General features: G+C 43.6%; 1 protein-coding gene across 1 annotated transcript in view; it reads left to right on the forward strand.

Annotated features, from left to right (window-relative positions):
* LAPTM5 (lysosomal protein transmembrane 5) overlaps positions 1–16,806 on the forward strand; it is a 28,050-nt gene extending 11,244 nt beyond the window's left edge. The window contains 7 exon segments of the mRNA XM_009982812.2: positions 8,736–8,812; positions 10,353–10,481; positions 11,010–11,135; positions 11,690–11,785; positions 15,010–15,102; positions 16,065–16,110; positions 16,113–16,806. Of these exon segments, the coding sequence (XP_009981114.2) occupies positions 8,736–8,812; positions 10,353–10,481; positions 11,010–11,135; positions 11,690–11,785; positions 15,010–15,102; positions 16,065–16,110; positions 16,113–16,138 (593 nt within the window). The 3' untranslated portion in view covers positions 16,139–16,806.
* The last annotated feature ends 2,352 nt before the right edge of the window (positions 16,807–19,158 follow it).

The raw sequence follows: 19,158 nt of genomic DNA on the forward strand, positions 1-19,158 counted from the left end.
TCAGATTTTTTCCCCCTTCTTAAATACATTATCCCAGAGGAGCTTCCACCGTCGCTGATGGGCTTGACCTTGGCTAGCAGTGCGTCCGTCTTGGAGCCGGCTGGCACTGGCTCTATCAGATATGGGGGAAGCTTCTAGCAGCTTCTCATAGAAGCCACCCCTGTAGCCCTCCCATTACCAAAACCTTGCCACGCAAACCCAACACACCATTTCTCTTTCTTTTCACCAACTGTAAATCATTTAAGCCTTACACACACTGTTAACTCCTTTCACGTGTTGGGCATTTTCCAGGAAAACACTGAAGCATCTGACCAGCGACTCGATACACCTAGTCTGGACAGTGGCCTTAGGATCCCAGAGTAGGGAGAAATCACAGTTCCACAATACATCCCATGGGTGCACGGGCTACCTGACTTTGCCACCAATACCCTGCTCTCTATGCCATGGAGCCATCCTCTTCTCATCACCCATCATGCCATGCAAGGGTCTCCTACCTCACAGTTGAAGGCACTTCAGAGTGCCACACCAGCCCACCTCCCTTTTCCCCTTGTCTCTTCAGCCCCCACCCCTAGATGTCCCCAACCTGTGGTGGTTTTTGCAGAGCACTGGTTGTCTGGAAGAAGCAGCCAGGCTGGTTTTTTTATCCCACAAATAGTCACAAGCGTCATATTCCCCACAGCTGATTGAATTCCTATGGCTTGAACTAGGAAGGCTCTAGCTTGGCTTTCAGAGACGTGGCAGATTTCTCATCTGGGGTGCCATTTACAAGAAAATAACTCCCCAACCTCAAATATTATTTAACCAGGCTAGTTTTGCATGAAGTTGTTTGGAAGCAACAAACGCAGGGTGCTTTTTTCCTTTTCTTAGTCACTTTTCAGCTTAAAACCACAAGTTGAGATAACCCTTCTCTGCTGTGTGCAGAAAAACGGAAACCAGACTCCCACACCCAGCATTGTCTCTCCCTGCAGAGAAGACTCGTAGTCAGAGAAAAATGCAACCCACAGCAGCAAGGACTTGCCTGTTCCCTGCTTGTCCAGTGTGTCCATCCCCAAGCTACAAGCATGCACAGAGAGGCCTCCTGAAAGTGGAGGAAAAAGAAGTGAAGTACAGCAGATCCTACACATCTGGGGTAGGAGTCAGACACGGTGGAAAGCACCAAAACCAGGCATAGCCACTGTCTGGGTGAAGTTATTGCTAACAGTTGGGTTCATGTTTTTCAATGAGCCCAGTTGGGTCTTAGGAGACACCAATGGGATCCAGCAAGGCTGGTTTGAAAGGTATCAACAGTGAGTAGAAGATGGAAATTTGGGTGAGTCCTGCTAATAGGACACCAAGCGATGGTCTGCTGGGTCACATCTTTCCCATAGAACATTATTTCCCAAGTCGTCCAGTCTGGGTGGGTTAGAGACGACTTTGCTTAGCTGTGGTCCACACAGGCTCCTCTGGAGCTGTGGCTCAACTCAGCACCCAACGTAGACTTGCATGATGACTGCTTTGGAAAATGCTTTCTGCAGAGCTTTCCCATCAGGGCAACACACAACACATCGAACGGGCTTTAAACCCACCTATTTTCCAGGTGACTGGGATCAACACAGCATAGAATCGTAGAATCATAGAATCATAGAATGGTTTGGGTTGGAAGGGACCTCAAAGATCATCTAGTTCCAATCGCCTGTAGGAGAATCCAGTTTTCTGTTTCTGTAATATATTCTTCTAGTTTTAATTTTACAGATACAAACTGAAGAATATAATGCAAGTGTGACCTTAAGGTCTTCTTTCCTTTTTTGGTTCTTTTTTTTGGTGTTTTTTTTTTGATTATTTGTTTTTGTTTTGATGGACCTGGTTTGGATATGGGCGCAGTTGGAAATATTTTTCCTGATGATAGAGTATGCACACGCATTCTGACCAATACAGTGATCTGACCTGCTAAAAACTGATCATCATATTTGCAGATCAGAATACTTTCCCACAGATACAGTTATGTAAAAATGACAACTGTTTTTCATTATTGTTTGCAGAAAGATCATCCAAGGCCAATAATTTTTACTTTTCTTCAATATCCAAGTAAAATATTCTTTAAAGAAAAAGAAACAAATCAGTGAGAAAGATTTTTCAGATAATTTCCTTGAGAAACCATTACAAGCTTTCTAAGCAAGACGTGTGTTTCTGCAAATCTGGAGGGTTTTCTTTAAGAATAGAACCATTCTGAGTGAAATTGGCCCCATTTTTAACAACCCCCCCTCTTCCCACACAATCAAAATGACAGATCTTTCCCCTCCCCTCTTCCACTGCCTCCTACACAAAAAGGAACATTTTATAATGAAATACCCAGCGCTTCCACTTGGCTTCTCTTCCAAGTATTTCAAAGGGCTCTGCTTGGGAGATTGTGAGTGTTTTCTGATTACAGTTGGAATAAACACAGTGCAACCCTTCTATTTCCAGAAACTAGCAGGGAAGCAACACAGCAAAGCAGTACAAAAAGTTCAATTTGACTTCAAAACCCAGATGGAAGAGTTGGAGAACAATTTGGGGAGAGGTTCTGTTGATGCCCTCAGCATCTGCTGCTCTATTTGTAGATCCTGCCAGATTAAAGCACGTCTCAGAATATGTAATGCTAGTGCTGTAGTCATGGCCCAAGAATATAAACAAGGCAAGGTTTATGGGAAAACGCTTTTCATATGATACAGTAGGAAAAAAATACATATAGGACTTCTTTATAAGGAATCAGAACTCCCTCAAGATTTCTCAGCAGTATGTTTCACTGCCTTAAAAAGAGGAGCTGGGATGGGCCTTGACTTCCACAGGTACGTTCAGGGAGGGGAAGGAGAATTGGACTTGTAGGTTTTTGTGATTGTCAGGGTAACGGGAAGGGTGACTGGGTCAGCTGCCCTTAGAAGAGGGGTGCTCCATCCCTTGCAGTCTGCTACTCCTTGCTGTCTTGGCTTACAGGATGCCACAGGCAGCACAGGACTGAGAGCGCTCCTCTGAAATTTGTTTTTCAATGAAAATTGACTAGAACTAATAAAAGACCTGCTGTATATGTTGGACTGGAACTCAGGTTCTTCTTTGTCTTTAGGAGCCTTGAGGATGATTTTTCCCACCTCTAGTGGGGTCAATGACAGGATGTTGGCTAATCTAAAGTACGTCTAAATTTACTACTTAACTCATATTTAAGAAATAACACAAGATTGATTTGGCCAGGCAGAGGGAGCAGGAGACAAACTGTTGTGTGGTGATTTGGGCCAGTTGGTTGTGATTTGGAAGATTAGGTTCACATCTCTACACTCTGTCTCACACAAAGCAGAAATTTGGATGTGCATTTCCCATGCAGCCTCCCCCATTTCCAGTCTGTTAGAAATCTCATCCTGGAGCTGAGAAGTCTTCTAGCAAAAGTCTTCTTGGCAGTGCTTCGATTCCTGAAAGCATACGAGCTTTGGCAGACTAGCTTTTCCTGCTGAAATAATCAAACCAAAAAGCAATCTCCCCAGAAAACATTTCAATTCAAACCTCCTTACCAGTTCTAGGCTGCTGACATGAATGGTTTTCTGCCTTGAAAAGGTTACACCCCACTGCTTACCATAGGTCAGATCTTCAGGATGTCTTCAATTCATGCCTGTGTACAGTCCGAGTGTAAATCACTTTTATTTTTCATTAATGACTGTAAAAGTTGAGACTGTGGACAAGGTACAACTGGAAAAGTTGTTTCCATTTCTGCCCAGTCAGCCAAGAAAAATACCTTGGTTATATACCATGTCCTATGCATACCATTTCTCATGCAGAAAATATTCCTTCCTTCTCTGATGAAAAGCAAATCTGGCTAAAGGGGCTGGGAAGCTTCCTCCCCTTCCTGATCCTACCCATCCTTGGAATGTGGCTGTCCAGAAACAAGTCCCCACGGCTTATCAGAAACATCAAATCAGACACTGCTGTCCTTGACAATCTGTAAGTGCAACAGTTAAACCACAGCTTTATGAGCCCTGTTCGTGTTCCCCATGTCGGTTTATTGTGCCATAAAAGAGAAAGGGGCGTCTCTGCATTCATGGGAAATATTAGGAGTCATTCAATGTCCCTCCTGGCTACATTCAGGGCACAAACCCTGATGTGAAGTTAATTAAAATTAGACATTTGGCAAATAAATGCTCTCTTTGCCTGTGGGATGGGTGGGTTTTTTTGGTACTACTTGCTAGCGCTGCCAACATCAGTACAGCTCTGCAGAGGCTCCGTCACATACCCCCATTCTGGTTTCACCACCTCCCCAAGAAAAATGGCATTTACTTCATACCACACATAAATTCCTTAAACTCATTAAATTATGTAGGATTTCTAGGAGACTCAGGTAGTCTCAGAGAATTTGAGTAAGAAAAAGCTTAAGACAGAGTGTCTTTATTTATTTGCTGCTGCTGTTCATTCCTGTACACTTTTGGAAAAAGGAGCACCTCAAAGGGGGCAAGCTCTCACCACACACTCTGCCAGCAATAACGTACCAGTGCCAGCGTGGAGGTGGCTGTGGAACTGAAATAATCTTGTGGGTAGGATATTCTAGGGCCGTAAGTGCGAAGCAGGCTTTGTGAGGAGCAACATTTCTTCCCTACCTGATTTTGTAATCATTGAATCAGAGCAAAGATAAGGTGGATCCTGTCCAATCTGCTGCTTGAAATAGGGCTGACACCAAAGCTGGGGCAGCTTGCCCCGGGCTTTGTCCAGTTGAGGTTTGTAGATTCCCAAAAATGGGGATTCACAACCTCTCTGCATCCCTGCTCAAGACTGCATCACTTATTGTAAGATTATTTTTTTTTCCTTTTATCTGGAATTTCCTTTGTTTTAACAATCACATCTTGTCTTGCAACAACAGCCCTCAAAGAGCCAGTGCACCTTCAATGGGGACAAACTCTGTTATTCTCTGAATACCTTGATATTTTTTTAGGTGCTGTAAAGGAAAGAAGTTATTCCCGAGATGGGCACTCAAATGAAAATGTAGGAGTTATGGAGGGAAAAACTGTGGAATGATGCTCCTCTGTTGGAGATTATTCATGTGTTCAAGCTTGGGTTCAGATTCTAATTTTTGCCCTTTTCTGAGGGTTTTTAAGTACAAAAGAGACAAACATTCATCCTACAAAGGCCAACTAAGCCCAACTAAGCGTAAAGGGATATACTTAAAAAAGTGAAAAGTTACCATCTTGTATTTTTGAAGAGCAGAGGCTGGGCATGGAAAGAGCCTGTTAGTCAGAGTAATCTGGTCTCTCAGCTCTGCTGTGGTTGCAAGTGCCTCAAACCCCAGGGATCCCCAGGGATCTAATGCTGGTCCTGGAAGGTGGCTGACCACTCTGCCAGCCCTCGTGAAGTATTTCGGGTGGCATTTGGCCTCCCTATAACATGTCCTTCATTCCCATCTCATGGAGGGTTTGCACAGACAGGGCTAAGAGCCAGCAGCTACCACCATCTAAGGGGTCACTCCTTTAGCCCATCTGCTAAACATGTTTTCACAAAGGAGGAGATTATTCTGTTAAAGTGAAATCTTTGGTTACTGAGGTCAAATCTGTTGGTGCTAAAACATCCCTGGAATGGAGAGATCTGCTGCCAGCAGAAAGGATAACCATGTTTGCTGTGAACAAATAGGAGGCAGACAGCACATGGAAAGCCATTTTCTCTTGGTTTCCCTTTTCCTTCCATCCCTTTGCATCTCTAGGGTTGTGGGCTTTTTGTTTCTTTGCTATTTTGTTTAGGGGTTTTTTGGTCTAGGTTCTGCTTGGAAAATTCAGCTGGGTTCTGCCAGCAATTAGCCTGCAGAAGCAACAGCCAGTCGCCCAATTAATTAGCGAGCCTGCCGAGAGAGAGCTGGAGCATGAGACCGTGCAGAAAGAGGCAGAAAAACACAGCTGTCTTGAATCCAAGGAAACACCATGCTAAGAGATAAATTTTCTCTGGGGCAAACTTCTGATTGTTGGTTCTGGGAGAAAAAAACAGGGAAAATGGCTTCAGGCTGTTTGGGGTTTAATGGGACTGGGACAGTCTCCTTTTATGGCTGTTCCTACAAAGTCTTTGTTAAGCTCTCTTTTTTGTTTTGAGTTTATGCTGTCCTCATGTTTCGTTCTTTGAGCAGCGGATCACAGCCTTGTCTCTCTTCTCCTGCTTCTGAAAGGTGGGTCTGGTTTTCTGCCTTGAAGCTGAGGCTCTTTCCATGACCTTAGTGAGCTGCAAAGCTGTGAGCAGTCTCTTCTGCCATAGAGCCCTTTCTCCATTGTCTTCTCTGTTCTCATTCGGGATTTGCTGGATTTGAGTTTTCTTTCTTTCCTAAGTCATTTCCTAAGACTACTTCCTCTTCTATGTCTCAATTCTCATGACTTTATGGTTAACAGATCCTGCATTTGGTGGGGTTTTTTCAGATTATAAGTAAAGTCCATTGGTATTTTTTTGGTTTGTGCCATCAAATTCTTTCTTCCTGATGTAGATTAAGTGTTTGCTGACTATTTTTGATCACTCTCTTAGGTCTTGTATGTCTGACACCTCCATGCAGTAGCTCATGTAGCATGGCTCTCTCTCTTGAGAGAAGTTGGTTTTGTTTCTTTGAGGGATGCAGCCTCCTCAAGGGTTTTCCCCTTTGAGCTCCATAAAGGAAGAGGCTCTTCATGCTCAGGGAAGGAAGTGCTGGTCAGAGTTTCTCTTCAGACTAAAGATTCCTCATCAGCAAATCTCATTTCTAGAGGAGACCTCAAGTGTGTTGGTAATTCTTGAGAAGACAGTAGGGAAGTTAAAATATCTTTTATATCAATGCATTTAAAAGAAATAAAGTGCGCTCTGCTAGCAGAGTAAGGATGTGAGGAGTGTTGCCATTGGTGCCACCTGCCCTCCCTTGCTGCCAGATGTGGCCCAGCCCAGCTGTCAGGTAGGTCCTCTACAACACTGGAAAGGCTCCAGAGCTTCTCAGTATCGTCTTTGGTCCTTTCTTCAACTGGCATTCATCCATACCTGCATTGCTTAGCAGAGCCTGATGCAGTACTTGACAGTTTGCATATGCTGCAGCTGCTGCATCTAATGGGCCCTCCTCTCCTGCCAGATGTCATGGGCAGCACGGGGTGGTACGTCTGCCCTTCTCCAGCATGGCTCTCCCTCTGACTTGGGATGACTGTTTGCACTTGCTCCCTCAAACAAAGTAGCTGGCTGAATTGTGATATAGCTGTGACTGCTCTGGTGCAAATGTTTTGTTGCTGTAAACAGTGGTATTGGCGTTATCTGCCTGAAAAAGAGGGATGGGTTTCTCTGCCTCGAGATCTTTGTAAATTATTTATTCTATTGTCAGCAAAGTTGGAAGTGAGTAAAGACACTTGGGTGTATGTCCAAACACTAAAATATTCCCTCACCCACAAAATCTTTAAAGTCCCTTTCGAACCATTCAAAAATAAAATTAAAAAAAAAAAAACAACTGTGGTACCAAAGCTATAGGCAAACACTCAAAGCTGGAGGAGATGGAGTGGTGTTTTAACAGGAAACAAAAAGTAATATAGAGCAGTGAAGGATTTTTAGGGCAGCTGAAATATGTCAGGGATCCAACAGGCTAAAGCACAATTTCTAGATGTCTTTATGAAAGCAAGTGGAAAAAGTATTTAGGCACTAGATTTATTTAATTGCCATAGAATAAATCGGGCAGTTGGCAGAAAGCGAACTGGTAATCAAACATTTCTGATGTTCAAGAAACGTACCTACGGAAAGGATCAGTTGCTTTATAAATGTCAGAAAAGTTAAAAGTTTGGCTCTTTTCTAATAAAATTAAACCCTTTATTCAAGCACTTGGGAGCTGGAGACCCAAACTGTTGCTATTTGAAACTCGGGTAAAGCAATGAGAAATCAGAGTGGGTCGGAGGAGGCGCTGTGAAAGGTTGTACGTTACGCGGAGGCGGATAAAGCAAACGGCACCGTTCGCCTTCGGAGGAGATGCCTTTTTTTGTAACCAATGTTACAAAAAAATCTCACTCTGTCTGAACTGCGACAGAGACCAAGCGTGTGTACAGCAGCTTTGGTAGTCATCATCAGGGCTAGGCTGCAGACCAAGAGGGAAAATTTCTTCCTGGGCACTGCTCGGTAGGAAGGCACGTGTATGCAAGAGATCCCCTTTCTGCACCCAAACAGCTGACAAAGACCACCTTCAGCCCTGTAGGCAGAACTGTCTGATTTTGTTCTCCTCAACACGTCTATTTTTGATGTATCTGATGCATCCTACAGCTACCGAGAGTGGAAGTGGAGGTCTCTCACCCCGTAACTCTGTGGTGGGTGGGTTAAACTCGTGCTTCTGCTCTGCTTGAGAATCTTGCAAATCTTGCACCAGATTTCACTGTTGCTTGCTTCATCTGTCTTTGAGTCTCAAAGGTAATTTCCAACTCAGACTTATTAATCATTAGCTAAAGCACTCTGCCTTTTTTTTCCTACTTCATTTTACCTTAATATTGTAGCCTAGGATATTTTAAATTCCAGTCCGGGTAATACAGGCTTTTGGGGCACCATTGCCTGAGCTGACAGCCTGCTTGACCCGGTGGCTAAAGAACAGAACCTTCAAAGATGCATGAAAAAGTGTGTAGAAAAGGAAAAGAGGGTTACCCTCCAGCTGCATGGCATTCCTTCCTCCACATATACAATTCTTTCTGCCAGGTTATCACACTTTAACTCTTTCTTAGAGGTATGATTGAATTGAGACATCAGGCTCCAGCTTTTGGTAATGTGATGATCACTTTTATTACTTTTAGCTGATGTCATCACCAGTTTCCTGTTGATCATCATGCTGTTTGTCATCAGCTTCAACCTCCTCCTTGGTGTCATGAAGGTATGTTCTCCACAAATGACATTTAGGGCTGGCTGATGCCTCGCTGAGTTAGGAGGTATTGGGAGGGGGCACTAGAGGATGCTCACTGAAAATACTGAAGTATGATCAAAAAGCAGATAAATATCTTCACTCTCTTACAGAGAGGAAGGCAGCTGGTCTGCAGTCTCAGGCTCATCTGAAAGACTGCTACCTGCCAGATTTACCAAATCTGAGTGACATTTCCATCAAGGCTGTTTTTCATGTAAGGAATCATAGAATCCTGGGTTGGAAGGGACCTCAAGGATCACCTGGTCCAAACTTTTGTGGCAAAAGCACAGTCTAGACAAGATGGCCCAGCATCCTGTCCAGCTGAATCTTTAAAGTGTCCACGTTGGGGAATCCACTACTTCCCTGGGGAGATTATTCCAATAGCTGATTGTTCTCATTGTGAAAAATTTCCTCATGTCTAACTGGAATCTACTCAGGATTAACTTGTAACCATTACCCCCTCATCTTTTCCATGGGACTCCTGGTAAAAAGGGAGTCTCCATCTTCTTTGTAGCCACCCTTTAAACACTGGAACATGATGATAAGGTCTCCCCTAAGCCTTCTTTTCTCAAGGCTGAACAAATACAGTTCTCTTGGCCTTTCCCCATGTGGCAGGCTTCCCAGTCCTTTGATCATGTCTGTGGCCCTTCTCTGGACCCTTTTCAGCCTGTCCACAACTTTTTTGTATAACAGGGACCAAAACTGAACACAGCATTCCAGGAGTGGCCTGACAAGCGCTGAACAGAGTGGGATAATGCCTTTTTTATCTCTGCCGGTGATGGTCCCGTTGATGCAGTCCAGTCTCCTGTTGGCTTTCCTTGCCACAGGAGCACACTGTTCACTCATATTGAGCTTGTCCACCAGGACTCCCAGGTCCGTTTCATCAGAACTGCTTCCCAGCCAGATAGATCCCAGCCTGTGCTGCACTCCTGGATTATGTTTTCCCAGGTGCAAGACCTTACACTGTGCATGTTGGACTTTGAAAATTTCTTGTTATCCCACTCTTCCAGCCTATTCAGGCCTTCCTGCAAGGTGCCCTCCCATCCAAAATGTCCACTTCCTCACTCAGTGGAAATGTTCTGATTTGGAATTGTTGGTTTATTACCTCATGTCCTTGCTCTTTTGGCAAGTCAGATCCTGGACGGGACCATAACTCCCCTGTTAGACTGGGGATTCGTTTCCCATTTCAGAAGAAAGGACCACGCAATCATCTGGGAATCCAGCTTTCTCTGTAGCAGTAACACTTGGGACAGTTGAATGACAGCTCTGATAGGATCAAGTGCCAATGTTACATAGTGAAAATTCACAGAAATTTTACAAGGGTGTGAAAAAAATCAGTGTTGATGCCCTTCACCATTCCCAAATCGTCACCACAATGTGTGGAATTAGATGCAGAAATTCCCTGAAAGTATTTACTCTTGGAGTACCTTAATATATGTCCTTTCATGTGTTGATAGCTGGTCTCCTTCTCCCATTCAGAACAGAAATAACTGGCATTGCTTTTCTTCCTCAGAAGAGGGAACGTCTCCTGATCCCGTTCCTTGCTCTACAAGTCATGGACTTTCTCCTCAGCCTCCTCACAATGTTCAGTTCCTACATACAGGTCCCAGCAATTGTTTCTGCATCCTCCCTTAGTCACATGGTAGGTAACAGCTCATTTCCAGCATTGTCTTCTCCGTTCTGTATGAGATGGAGACTGATGCATGATGTAGGAATAAAGGATCATTATTCTGGGCCATGGTTCTTCACGGAGAGGTAGCTCCTACACTGTCTGGAGACAGGATGCAATCCTTGGATGATGAAGGGTGCGCAAGGAAAGCCAGTGACAGCTGAGGCATTTAGTTTCCCATGTCTGAGAACCTTCCTGCTGATTTTATTTTCTGTCTTGGGTCTTTGGGGAGGCTGTTCTGGGTGTGCCCATGCTGGGAAGGGTTTGCTTGGAGACAAGCTAGGATTATCACTGTTCCAGCTAGAGGCCTCTTCTGAGAAGCTTGTGTAAATCAGCCCAACAAGATGCTTTGCTCATCTTTTTGGCTAGTAGAAGTGAATTAAGCAGCTTGGGCTGTCGATGTGAACAAACCACAGGCCCTGCAGTAAAATGTGGAAAATCTACAGAAGTGACACAATCTTGTAATCATAACCAAATTCCCATTCCTCACCCTTCTTGCAGAAGGGACACTCGAAGATCCCTTTCCTGGCTCTGCAGCTGCTGGACTTCTGCCTGAGCATTCTCACCCTCTGCAGCTCTTACATGGAGGTCCCCACCTATCTCAGCCTCAAGTCTTCAGACAACGGGGTAGGTAACGAGCAAGCCCAGCTGATTTGTCATGCCATGAGCCCTACGAAGGTTCTTTCGGTGGCTGTTAAGACAGAGTGAACCTTCTCTGATCCCTACTGTATACCCAGAACTGCTCTGTTTAATGACAAAAGAGGATTTTCCGTATGATCTCACCAACACGGTGTTCTTGACTGACAGCTTGCTTATGCTTGTGTTTCTTAAAAGTACATCCTGTTTTTCTTGTAAGAATCTTATGGATGCAAATTGCAGAGCAAAATGATTTGGAGAGAGACTGCCTGCATGCACTGAAAACGCATCAACTTTTCATCTTTATTAAACAGTCATATGTTTAGTTCTCATTTAAATAACCTTCTGAAAATCTTTGCCAAAGGAGTGTAAACAGTAGGAGGGAAAAAATATCCCTGTAATCTTTCTAACAAGGAAAGGAAGGTGGCCTGTCCCACCTTCCTGAGAGGCAGGCTGAGAAACCTGCTTTGGTATCCACCCCTTTGGGTGACCCTGGTAGAAGGAATAAGTGTTTATGGCTGAGACCCTCTCCCTCTTTTTCACAGGGCTTTTTGCCAACCCTGGAGAAGTTGCCAACAGAGGAATATGCCAAAGTGATGGCCACCTTCACCATCGCCTTCATTGCTGTCCTCTTCCTGAAGGTAAATGGCTGCAGGGTCTGGTGAGGCTGAAATAAAGCCCTCTTGCCCGGGGGATAGAATGAATTTGTTTTACTTCTGTCTCAAATCTGCCAGCTTTGTTGGTCTCTCCTTGGATGTAGTAAGAGCTATGCCTCAGCTCAGTGTCTGAGGCAGGTCTAATATTCAAATCACTGGTTTTAAGCTTCTGCAGATGTGAGTTGTAAAGCCAAATCTCTCTTATATCCAGGAACTATTACTGCCCATTCATCTCTAGAAGGATAAGATGTTTGAAAACAAATATAGGAACTCTTCTGCTGTTGTGTGCCAACATAAATTAGATCATTAAGCAGCAGGTTAGATCTGCCACTTGGGTAAGTCGCTGTATCTGCACCGATGTAAGCGGAGTTATGCACACTGATACCCTGAAATTTAATTAAAACCCATGAGCTGCTAAATCCTGCTTACATCTCAGAAAACTCCGCTGTGAGACGGTTTCTTTTCTTCTTGCTTCAACGGATCAGAGAACAGATTTTTCACTGAGGGGTTCAGACAGCTAAGAAAACCGATCTTTCCAGGTACTTGAGCAGATTCTGTCACAGTGAAAAATGCTACTTCTTAGTCGGAAAGCATTTTTCATTCAAACTCTTCCCAGGTGGCCCGGCAAGCCAATGCGGAGTGGAGCATCTTGTACGATTGCACTGCAGACATGACTTCAGCATATCTTTTAGTGTTTGCATAAACTGAGCAATAAGAGTGAAGATAACCCTGAAACTCAGCTGGCAGCATGGGTCTTCAGGAGAAATCTCACTGACCTGGCAAATCGGTAGATTGGAATTTTCCACAGGGTTAGCTACAAGTGCGCTTAACTTGCAATGACTTCTTGCGCTGGAGTTTGTAGGAGGAAGGATGGGGAAAGGATAATTAAAAAATGCACAGGCACAAGTGCTCCTTGGTCTACTAAACTGCCCAAAACAAGTCATTAGGAACCTCATCCTTTACACTTAGTGACAATCCTTCCCTTTTCCCTGTGTAGCAAAACCATTGTCAGGAGAGAATTCCTTCCAAGTGATAAAGATGTGATGAGGAAAGTGGCAACAACATGAAACGTTTTAGAGCTAAAAAGGCCATTTGGCCAATTTAGGGCCCATCGGTTTCACTTCACCGAGTGCCCGCACCAAGGTAACATCTAAATATATTGGACTTGCCCAGGATCTTTTTGCATAAATTGGCTTGCTTAATGACCCATTGCAAGCATTTATTACTCTTGCACTAAAATGTTGTTTCTGTGTATATCTGGTGCTGTTGGCCTGCCAGCTGGCAATTACTGTCCTCAAATAGTTATCTGCATCCCACACCATAGCATAACAGCTAGAAGTTTGCCAGATGAAGAAGAGATGAGGCACCTGCCTCGTTGCATGCCTCTGCCAGTGGCCTCATATGAGATCTGCAAGACTTTGCTCACCCTTTTGGCAGGAAAGATTTTTCTGACAGTGCTGGGGGACGGTGATGGTCCTCCTCATCCTTTCTCTCACATAACACCACCCTTTTCAGGGAACATGTCCTGTTGCTATGTGGAATTCTATCCATGCAATTTCACAGCTCCTTACCAGTGTGGTTGCTGGTTGCACGTTTGCTTGTAGAGCTCCAATGGTGATATCACCAGCTGTTCAAGTCTAAGTTCCTAGAGATGCAGAGTATTCAAAAGGCAGAGTGAATGAAGGGGTGATGCTTACAAAGCACTGTTAGGGCGGTCTCTCTTGCTGATCTGTGTATCCACAAGTAATCTTTATCTCATCTTAGTATCACAGTCATCCCCCTGCACCACTACAGTGCTAATGCAGAAACCAAGAGGAATAAACATTTCTGACAGGAAATAAAAGAAAAGGTTTAACATAATTACTTCTGAAGTAGCTCACTTCCTGACCTCGAGGACAACCTTCCCATCCACTTGCAATGTCAATGGCTGCCAGTGAAGTTTTCCCTCTTCAGTATGAAGAATGGTATCCTACAGTGAGTCTTGAGTGTTTTGAGTCAGCCAGTAATGGGATGATCCCCAGGTCACTGGTGGCCTTTACATAAGCTGGATGTACTAATGCGTTCTGCTCAAACCTGCTGTTGCTTGCAGCAGTCTTTACTGAAGTCAACTTCACTGAATTCAGTACAGGTCCTGGGTTGGCACTGCAGCAAACTCTACCAGAATCCAAATCAAAGAAGGGATTTTTTTGTTGTATGATTATTTTTTTTTTTTTTAGAGTTTCTTTCAGGGATGAGTGGGGGTTTTTGTACAGTTTATACGATGGCTTCAGTGTCTTGCGTGTTTGCTCTCTGTATAAGTAGGTTTTTGGAAGGGGGAACATTTTTGCAGTATTCCCTGAAGGTGATCAAAGTTTGGATTTACCTCCTCATCTCTGGAAGTTTGTTTGAGAGATAGATTCCTTTACTCAAACTTCATTGCTTTTTCTCGTTCTTTGTCTTGGCTTTGTGTCAAGACAAACAGTCCTCATTGTTCTAGGAAATCCTAAGCTACATGACTTGTTCTCAGGACATATAACTCCCTGTGTTCCTTCGAAAATGCAAACTGTTTTTGGAGTAGAGTCTTATGCCAATAAAATAAGAGGCACACGACTGCCTTGCTGCACAGAGTAGGGAAAATATTTATTTAATATGGTATGTTTCACAGGCTTTGCTTATTTTCTTGTGCCACAATCCGTCAATCGATCCATTTTTCTCAGAGAAGTTCTATTTGCATTTTGTAACTCAGCGAGGTGCAAGGCAGTCTTGTCAGAAAAGTGTAACTATTGCAAGTACAGGATTTTGTTGAATGAGTTGACCTTTCAGGTCAGCCTTAATTGACCAGGGAACCTTGGATCTCTGGGAGGTGGATATTGTGCTAAAGGTGCATTTCTGAGGCATCCAAACTTTGCAGCCTGCTGAGAAAAACGTCATGAAAGACATGCTTTCCTTCCCTACCTGATGACATTGCGTTCTCAGAGGTCTTAAGCATGTGCGTTATATTTAATGGTATTACCAGTCTTATTGACTTCCCACACCAGTGTACTGTTCGGAATAGATGGAGTTGTCACGTTTCTACTGAAGGATCAAGACAGACTGATTTAAGGCCCTGGCACACATGGTCTCAAGCTTCCACCTCCAGAGAGAGAGTAGGACAATACCAGGCTGACAGCAAAAGTGGAAACGCTCTTGTTGACTTATGATGCAAAGGCAGACTTCCCTTTCTGTTTCAGGCCTATATGTTCAAATGTGTCCTGAGCTGCTTTAAGTATATTAAAGCCAGCAAGAGAGAGGAGGTGAAAATTGACCCACAAGCAGTTGAAAAGGTGAGTAAAGACTGTTTCAGATTTACAGCAGGAGAAGGCATGGTTTAGACTGAGATGCATGATCCTTCCTTTTGCTTCTTTGACGGTCTGAGAGATAGTTCAACACTTCAAATGTACATTGACAGGTACCAATAACCAGTTTCCAATTATATTATATTTCCTAACTTTATTTTTGTATAAAATCTTTCAAAGTCAATGGTATCTGCAAGGAAATTGAAACTCAGACTCCAGGCAAAGCAGATAAATGGGAATATATCACTTTTATTCTCTGATCCAGAGACGTGCTTTTAATTCCAGTTGAACTTTGGTTTCTGTGCCTAACAGTGCTGCCCATGTTTAAAATTAAGTTTGTCTTCACCTTTCACTGGATCAACGTCTGACAGATTGTGCATTGCCCTTCATCTTAGCAGTTTCCTAAATAGTGAATATCAGTGTCCTTACTAGATTACTGATGATCTCTTTAACAGCAGCATCCAGCTGCTCTGACACAATGGAAAGATATTGAAGACCTTCCAAAATGAGAGATACTGTAAAGATGGATGAGAAGTAAAGGGGAAGAATATGGAATGCTAAGTGTGGGCATTTGTCTTGTTGAAACTTGGCAAATATGATGAGCCTTGTCTTGCCAGCAGTGTGTGCCCCTGCTGTGCGTACATCATGGCCTTCTGCAATGATCTGAGCTTAGCTTCTTTGCTTAGGCAATGAGGCTTATATTCGGAACATAAAGAGCCTTGGTCCATTTATGGCAGCCACAGGCTGGGAGAAGGAGGTTGGACTGGCAGCAAAGTGGTTATAAAGTGCTGCTGACCTCCAGTTCGTCTGGATTTCTGCCCTTTATCTCTTACAGTCCATGTGGTTCTTTTACTCTGCTTTGAACCAGATAAAGAAACACACCCAAGATCAAATCCACTTGAAATCCTTCATGTGATCCCCAGAGCATAACTAATGGTCTTCTCTTTCAGGCTGTGCTGCCATCGTATGAGGAAGCCTTAGAGCTGCCTTCCAGGAATCCCCACCACCCTATGTAGCAATCTAAGCTTCACTCATGGAGAGGAGAAGGTTCTGTATTGCTGCTGGTGCCTCTTACCCCTTCTGTCAGATAATCAGCTTCATTGAGAAGTCTTTACTTTATAGCAGTATCACGCTTATTACAATCCACCTCACTTTATGAGCCTCCAAGGAGTGATGGTGAACCTCTGGAGTTGGTGCCTTATTCTACACTGGCAGTTTTGAGTTGGAACTACCAAGCTGCGGTGCTATTTTAAGAAACTTGGCACCAGGCACCGCAGAGTTTCCCATCACTGGCCTCTGACATCTGGCTAATGTGACATGTAGGCACTGGCCTGAATCCCTCGTCAGGTTGCTTTATGCCAGTAAGATGCTGTTTCTCACCTGTCTCACATCTAACGCAGCAGCTGAGACATTAGTAAGTGAAATGGGGGGAAAACAAGCAAAGACCTTTTCACTGAGATAGTCCAACCATAAAGCTATGCTAACCAGCATCTTTAATGAGGACCCTATGGAAGGGATCAGCAAAAGAATGAAGATCTCAAGTGAACAACGATGCAGCTCTCATCCTGTCTGCTTACGATGATGATTAATAGTGTGTCTCCAGAATATACAACATGCTGGAATTGTTGCAGTATTGCTCTGCCATTTTATACCTGAGTGTTTGCATTTTTTTGCTTTTAGTGTGACTTGAAAGATGAGTTTCAATTAAAGAAAAGTTAATGACTTCAATACTTGCTGTCTGATTTCTGAACATGTGGTCCTTGCTGTATGAAGTATGTCGCAAGGAAGCAATAGTTTGATTTCTAAAAAAATTAGTTAGCAAAAAAATGGTCCTGTGGCCTTAGGCTAATGTTCTTATGTGTGTGCTGCTCACAAAGGAAAAGATGGTCTTTCTAACAGCCAACCTGGCAATTTCATCTAAAAATCTAGCTTATTCCTTCCTCATGTACATTACCACCAGTGATGAAGATCCTGCCCCAGGCATGCTTTCTGTGGCACATTCACAACTGACTCTGCACAGGTCAGTCTCTGTAGATGTTAGTGAAGGGTGTTGCTGATGACAGATGGGAGGTAGCTGGAATTTAGCATCTGCTCACCTTTTGTATCACCACCTGCTTTTTAAAACAACTCAGTATGAAAGTGTGATTTGTTCATTAATAACTATTCCAGCACCGTCCACAAAGTGAACCACAGCCTGGGGTCTTTGTTCTGCTCCAAAACAAAACACTCAAAAAGCTTCAATGGAAGATTTGCCAAATATAAATAAGAAATGTCAGTGCTGCCCCATGCTCTTTTCATTGGATGTGTATTTATGTATATGGGGATGAAGATGATGATTTGATCACATACTTTTGAGTTGGTTTTCTCTTCACTGAAGAGGAGTGATGATCCCCTTTCTCTGTGCTTCATCTCCCTTGTTCAGGGGACCAGGATACTCAACAACAGACATGAAGTCTGGAAAGGTGTACCACAATGACATCTTAATGTCTCCATTGCTTCTGAACATGCTTAAATCACTCGCAAAAGTACAAACCCCTCAAATTCTTCAAGCAGAAAATAATTATTTCTGACCTTAATCTGGAAATTATTTAACCATGACCAAAGGGCAGGAGACCAACCCAAAATGCAACCAGAAAACCTTACAGAAGCTATGAAGAGCCTAGCTTCTTCCAGCAAGGTTCAGCCCAGTCTCTGGCTTGATTAGATATAGAGATAAACATCATCTTTGAAAATACAAATAATCAATCGGCTGCAGTACCTTCCAGGCATCACCTGTCAGCCATCTTGGTCATAGTCCTGAAGACCAGGGTGGATGCTGAAACCAAGTGCTTGTCTTTCACCAGCTATCTGCCCACCTTGGTTGCAGTCCTCAAAGCCAGGTCTGGAGGAGGCCACGGAGTGGACTACCTGTGTGGAGCTTCTCTTCTTGTTAGTTTAGGGAGGTATTTCCTAATACAGTCCTTCCCCTAAGATTCCTTAACAGAGTCTGTAGGTGCCGTGATGGTGTGTGACAACCATCGCAGCACTGGGTCATCTCTCCGGGATGCCTTCCACCAGCCAGGATTGACTAAAAGCTTGTTAATTGGGTCAGCCCAAAATATCGTGAAGAGAAATGCTGGGAATTCACTTGGCCTCCAAACCAGAAGAGGGTTCCTCGATGTGATGCAAATAATTGTGTTAAAAATCCTTTTCCATCTCTTCAAATGGTTTCAAATTCTACCTCTAATTAAATTCCCATTAACGATGCTTTTGGCTCTTTAGTTACTGCAGCAGGGTTAAGCATTCCCTAAGCCTCTCGGTTTAACTGACTTGGATAATGAGCTAAAGTACGTTCGACATATTTCTTGCAGAGATGGGGTTTGTTTCAATAGGTGTGAGGAGCTGAGCCTTCAGTACACACCTGATCTTCTAAATGAACCTGATGTTTCATGGCTTTAGCAAGCCAGACAATCTCCCTGCTTCATGCAGTAATTTCTCTCTCCAGGGCTCAGAATTAGTTCCCTGTGAAAACCTGGCTCAAACCCCTGAAATCTGATAAAATGTATAGATTTATGTGAGTTTCCAGCCAGGTCAGGGGCTGAGTTCTAGACGGGAAGTGGTTTTGGTTTTCTGAAATGTTAGATGATTTGGCCAACACAAACTGAACACAAGCTGTCCCAAGCCTGTTCATAAGTCAGACGATGACACTATCAATGCTGGTTTTGAGACTGATAAAAGGCTCTTTCTAAAATGCCACTGTTATACTGTTTTTTCTTCTCTACACTGATCTACTGATGTGAGTCTCTCCAACACAGGCTGAGAATCAATCCACACAAATACGCTTAATGCTGCTCCCACATTGCTGTTTTTTTTTCCAATGCAGAGGAGAAATGAGCAGCAATTCTTTGATGTAGAGAGTAGATTGAGCTGATGATCTCAGCACTGACAGAACAGGTATGTAAGAAGGACTTGACCAACTTTAGAAGCAGCAGTATCTCATGGAGGTGGAGATGCTCCAGGACTCCAGAGATGTCCATTAGGTTACCTTACTGACTGTGGTTTCTC

Source organism: Tauraco erythrolophus, chromosome 24, assembly GCF_009769465.1.
Source record: "Tauraco erythrolophus isolate bTauEry1 chromosome 24, bTauEry1.pri, whole genome shotgun sequence".
Classification (NCBI taxonomy): domain Eukaryota; kingdom Metazoa; phylum Chordata; class Aves; order Musophagiformes; family Musophagidae; genus Tauraco; species Tauraco erythrolophus.